Below are 5,855 nucleotides of genomic sequence, written 5' to 3'. Positions count from 1 at the left end.
AGCAAACAAAGTTATGTTATAAATGAGATGTTTAATAATTGATGTAAACATTTCTTGGAAATTAATGTGCATGGGAAGAGTGCGTTAATACACTCAAACCCGGAAAGTGCACTAAATGAGAACGGTCAAAGCAAGTTACGAACTTGGCTAGACCGAAGCAAACAAAGTTATGTTATAAATGAGATGTTTAATAATTGATGTAAACATTTCAGTTTCAAGACATCCGGTAAGAGTTACTTATAATTGAGATTAAACAATATGAAATATGCGAAAAGTGTTTGGGAGGAGTGTATAAATACGCTCGAACCTGGGAAATACACTAAGTAAGAAAGGTAAGGCAAGATATGTACTTGACCAAACCGAAGGAAAATAACACATTACTTATGACTAAGTGAGTGTGATATAAATTCCGTATAATAAGATGGAAATGAATTAAATAAGTATTGATTAACCATTATGGATGTTTCAGTTAAAGAAATGTCTGCAGTAACCAGAGATGATTCGGCATCTCAGTTGACTGAGCAAATGAAAGCTAAGATTTCCGAGGCAGTCGGAAAAGCTCTGGAAAATAGTCTATCACATTATATTGATAGATTACAAACCACAATCGTACCGGTGGTGGATGGTATGATGGCTGAATTGAAAGACATCATATTACAAGAAATAGAAGAGAGGAGGGTATTGGATATGAATCCAAGTTCCGTAAAGAAGTCCAAGTCTAATAAAGCTCCCAAGAGAGGAGTTACAAAAACTGTGTTACATCAGTGCAAATTTTGCGGAAAAATTCACAAGGGCACGTGTGGTAAGCCAAGACACAAGAAGTCTAAACGTCCAGAAAGGCTTGGAACCAAAGACGCAACTGACACAATGTCTGATGCCCAGAAGTCAAGGACAAGGTCGTTTTATATAACAGCCGCAGAGGCTAAAACTGAACCCGATATCATTTCAGGTATGTTTCTTGTAAATTTAATTTAACACAAATTTATCCGATGCGAGTGCGAATGATAGTTGCATAAAGGCATATATGGGTAATGAATTGGGAAAATTATGTAAAAGAAATACCTATATGAAGGTATATATATATATAGATAAGAAAATAATAATGGAGAGTATGTGAAACCGAGGTAAAAGTAATCTCGGTAAATATTTCAACGGGAAGGAGTGCATGTACACTCGAACCCGGGAATGCAATGAAAGACAAGTGTCATAACGGGAAGGAGTGTGCGTACACTCGAACCCGAGAACTTAACGAAGTGAATAAATGTTGGGTTGGGAAGGAGTGTAATTACACCCGAACCCGGAAATTGTATTAGTAGCGAATGGCAAGGGCAAGGTTGTACACTTGGTTAAACCAAATAAACGATACATATTATTCGCCACTACGAATAAGAAAGTATCGTCAAATGCGAATTTAGAAAATTGGGTATGGGTAACCATCCAAGTAACATATTATTAACCAAAACCGTATGAGGAAGAACAATAATTACATTGTTAAGTGTAGTTGAATAAAAGATTAGTAAAATAAAAATATTAGAAGTGTTAGAGCGAAAACGGGTAAACCCCAAGAGCTATATAACGTAGCAATGGTTTTACCAAACAAGGCCTAAGAAATGAACCCTCAGGACATTAATAAAAGAGACGGTGATGCAGATTAAAAGTTAAAAGACTCAGATTAAGAGTTATGACTAAAAGATGCTGAAATTCTGCAAAACAGAAATTTAGATAGTTGTGTTCAACTATTTCAATGTTGGACGGGCTAGAATAAAGTATAGTACTTGCTATTTCAAGCGAGCGCAAACCAAATAGTGAAAGTGCAAAATATTAGTGAATCTACGTGATAGGTCGTAAAAGATTATAGAAAGGAAAATGCAAACCAGTGAAACAAAAGTGTTAAAAAAAAACAATATGATAACGAACCCGGGTAACGGGTTGAAAGGAAGTAGGGGCATAAACCAAATGACGGAATGAGTAGGATAAACTGACGCGAAAGCGATGTAAGAAGTCAAAGAGTCGGAAAGATAACTCGAAAGAAAAAGAATGTAGCCTTAGACTACGGTCAAGGTCAAATGAGTTTCAAAAGCGAAAATAAATTATTCTAAACATAAAAAGGGGGTGCCTAGACGCCATGTGTATATACATATATACAATTAAATAAAGATACGAGTAGAGGATGACCTATGGGATCACTATAACCTTGGGTTATAAACAATATAAAGGTCTACGAGACCAAATTGACCCTCGGGTCACAAATACAAAGAAACAAACTATAGGGCCTCACCTTAAAAAGGGTAAAAATCTAATAAAATAGCCTATGAGACTAAGTAAAGGAACCTACGGGTCACTTTGGGATTAACCATGAGGACTTGTTACGATCCCCCGCGTAATATAATAGCGGAAGAGAATAAATTCTCGTCATTAATTCATGGGTATGAGTAATTGACATAAGTTGAAGAGATAAACGTTAAACTAAAATTCAGTTTTAGTGAGAGACAACATTTAACGAATATGAATACTATGAGGCAAATTAGGAAACAGTTAATAAAAAAAATAAATAAATAAATAAATAAAAATGTGGGTCTTAACACCAATAGGTGTAATACGTAATGCGATACGTTAGAAAGAAGATTTTGATAATGAAAAGTTTATGAAAAACTTAAACATGACGTGATGCGAGGCAATCATGGTCACAAGGAGTGATATAGAATATAATCATGTTGTAGCGTGAGTTATGGGATAGGAGATCATAAACTCGCGTAAATCCGAATATAGCAAAAGGGATATACCCAAATTAACGGGGCATGAGGTGACAGTGACTAGCCAGTCTAGCTGATCAAATCATCCAAAGTCAAAATAGTGTTGTGAATTATATAAAACACTTGTCAACATAGGGTAGTATGGAATAAGCATATTGGCAAACTCATACTATTGGGTAATCAAGTGGCAATCGGGACAAATAGGCGACAAGATAAAAAATGCGAGACACAAGTTATGGTCCGTGAGGACTTACACGTAAAAGACGCATGCGTCAAGGCAAGGGATAACTTTTGGCTAAAAGAAAGAATGCCTTAAAAACAAAACTAGGTTGTTTTAATCCAAGCCAAATAACTACTTAAAAGAAGGTTTCGGGGACGAAACCTCTTTAAGGGGGGGTAGACTTGTAACACCCCAAAAATATAGATTATATATATACGCAATAAAACTCGGTAAAAGCCAAGATAAAATAACTAGGAAAAATAACCTAGTTAGTTTTGAGTTCTTGGATTTAATAAGAAATCTAGTTAAGAAAGGTCCTTAATAAAACTTGAACAAGTAAAGGGGCTAAAGTTGACAAAAGTTAAAATGGATTTTAATTATTAAAGATTTAACACCAAAACACACACAAAGTGTGTGTTCTGGTCGCGTACAACACAGAAGCCAGGAGAGCTCCCTAAAACCCAAACCCTAATCTACAAATTCTTCAAATTGAGAAGCCAAATCAAGTTCAAATCAAAAACCAAGCACAAACTAGTGATCACTCAAGTGAGGGGATCACAAGGTATGTCGAGTTTAGTCTTTTGGTTTCGATTTGATTACTTGATGAACACATGAAGTAGAAATCTGAATTTGCATGTTTGATTTTTGAATGAAGTTATGATAAATTCATGATTTAGAACAAACCCTAGTCAATAGTTTGATGCATTAGTGTCAATAAACATGAGATTCATAATCATCCAATTATGAGTTAAATGGGTTTTGTAGAAAGATGATGAACACTAGAATTATAACTATTAATCTAGTGTTATTCGAACTCAATGAAATAAGCCTAAGTGTTGATGTGTAAACTAGATATTGAAATTGTGAAAAATACTCAAAATTGGCCAAATAACTAGTCAAGGAACTTGATTATTGATTTTGGTAAAATCATGCCCTCTAGGTGTTTGTTGAAATGCCTAAAAGAAAACTAGATGTTGAAATTTTGAGTAAAAACACATATTTGAATGTTATAGTGAATTATGCGTTATACGAAATAATAAGAGTTCTAAACAAGTTGATGATTGAACTCTATAGGCAAAAGAATTGAATCTTTAAGCGGGCGAGCCGGAGTTGATACACGCTTGAAGGAAAAGCACTAAAGGTACGCGACTTGTCGTCTCGTTACATTTACGTAGATAAGCCTAGTCGTAGATATGTCTAATGTTGTTATAGCGAAAATAGTTGCGTTTGGTAAGTCTAAGAAGTGATGGAATTCACTCGACAAACCAAACGGGTCAAAAGAAATAGTTGAAATAGGTATGATGTCGAAATAGTGGAATTGAAACCCTTTTTGGTAAGTCTAAGAAGTGATGGAATTCACTCGACAAACCAATCGGGTCAAAATAAATAGTTGGTTAAATATGTTAATTGATAATGCCGCTTAATTAGTCATAATGGGACGTAAGTAAAGTGATGTAATTCACTAGATGAAGAAGGTGATAAAATAATGGTCGAAATGGTAGTGTTTGGAGTGACTCGAACATTACTCGTTAAATAGAGTTATAAAAGCAGAAACCGAGGATTAGAAGGGATACGCTAAGGTCGACAAGCCCGGGAATGGGTAATAATGATTAGAAAGCAATGTCGACGAATTATGAAGGTATGTACTTGATTCGTTACATTTGGGTAAATTTTGATATTTAGCATATCTGTAGTTGGATTGTGTATTAAAAGTTGAGTTGGATTAAAGCGATGACAGTCGCTATATCGAATAATAGGCCAAGAATCTGGTCAGACCTCGTTGGTAGTCATCAAAATGGAGAATTCCTTAGATGAGCCAAACGGGTCGAATAACCAAATAAGGCATGGAAATACATTGTAGTATGATTACTCAGTCTTGTTATTATAGACAAATGACATATTGGGATACGAGGATTTAACATGTCGAGTTGTGGGAATGAAATCCGAGAAATTGTTCCAAGTAAATAAGCAAATCAAACAAAAGCATAACATCCCAGAGTCTACCGTAAATTACGGCACATACCGTAATTTACGGTAAACTACAAATAGTTACGGTGGGTTTCCCCTGTGTTACGGCGGAACTAGAAATTCCCAGAAGCTACCGTAACTTACGGTACCTACCGTAAGTTACGGTAGAGCTTTAAAAATTATGACGAATTTTGTATTTCTTTGTTAAATCGGATCCATTTTAGACGTAGTTTCGAATATGTATTATTTCTAAGTTTTCTAACACTAATGTTTAATGAAAACATTTCAGTTTTTAGGTATCCAAGGACTACGGATGATGGTCAAGCTAGCTTTTGAAGAACCGAACACAAACTTTTAAAGCTTCCGCGTAAATTAACTCTGTTTAAACAATGTTGTGATGTAAACCGTTTGTTAAACAACTTATGGATGTTTTAATTAGTTGGTAGACAACTATGTTTGTTACCTTAGAACTTAGTTCTTGAAACTAAGGTTTTAATTTAGATATCCTTAAAAAAAATGGCATGATTTATTATTAAACTAAAGTAAAATTAGACGGGTGTTACACGAACTGCCTTGGGTAGTCAACTCGCAGTCATTGGTATCGATAGGTTCATGTCGATAACTAACATGCCTCATTTTACACTGTGTACGTGCTGGTTATGCATAACGATTTCGAACTCTACTATGTTATATCAAACTTGTATGCTCACCTTTACACTATGTGTATTGACTTTTATTTTAACGTATGTGACAGGTGCTTAAGATGTATATTTGCTTGGATTGCTGTGAAATCGAGGCTAGGAAAGAGTCTAGAAATAAAGACAATTTATTTTTATTTATTTAAATCTGAGTTATTGGAACATGCTTTTGTTTGAAGAATATCTCTGTCTGGATTAACTTTATTATCTTATGGG

The 5,855-nt window shown here is 34.8% G+C and overlaps 1 protein-coding gene across 2 annotated transcripts; it reads left to right on the top strand.

Annotated features, from left to right (window-relative positions):
- The first annotated feature begins 472 nt into the window (after positions 1–472).
- On the top strand, positions 473–5,434 carry LOC110871480. Of its 2 annotated transcripts, none has more exons than XM_022120208.2 (3): positions 473–949; positions 4,048–4,114; positions 5,231–5,434. In XM_022120208.2, exons 1-2 carry the CDS (start codon positions 478–480, stop codon positions 4,110–4,112), a joined length of 537 nt encoding a protein of 178 aa, XP_021975900.1. In that variant the 5' UTR covers positions 473–477; the 3' UTR covers positions 4,113–4,114; positions 5,231–5,434. The 2 variants fall into 2 exon arrangements, 1 of the variants encoding a protein (XP_021975900.1); XR_002553774.2 differs by lacking the exon at positions 473–949 and adding an exon at positions 3,399–3,535 and having other exon boundaries at positions 5,231–5,425.
- The last annotated feature ends 421 nt before the right edge of the window (positions 5,435–5,855 follow it).

This window comes from Helianthus annuus, chromosome 8 (assembly GCF_002127325.2).
Source record: "Helianthus annuus cultivar XRQ/B chromosome 8, HanXRQr2.0-SUNRISE, whole genome shotgun sequence".
Taxonomy (NCBI): domain Eukaryota; kingdom Viridiplantae; phylum Streptophyta; class Magnoliopsida; order Asterales; family Asteraceae; genus Helianthus; species Helianthus annuus.
The sequence above is the reverse complement of the archived record's forward strand: the minus strand, read 5'-3'. Positions and strand labels throughout refer to the sequence as shown.

Coding starts and splice junctions, on each gene's coding strand:
- LOC110871480 (XM_022120208.2), top strand. CDS start 478: ATGTCTGCAGTAACCAGAGATGATTCGGCATCTCAGTTGACTGAGCAA. Junction 950..4,047: donor TGAACCCGATATCATTTCAG/GTATGTTTCTTG, acceptor TGAACTCTATAG/GCAAAAGAATTGAATCTTTA.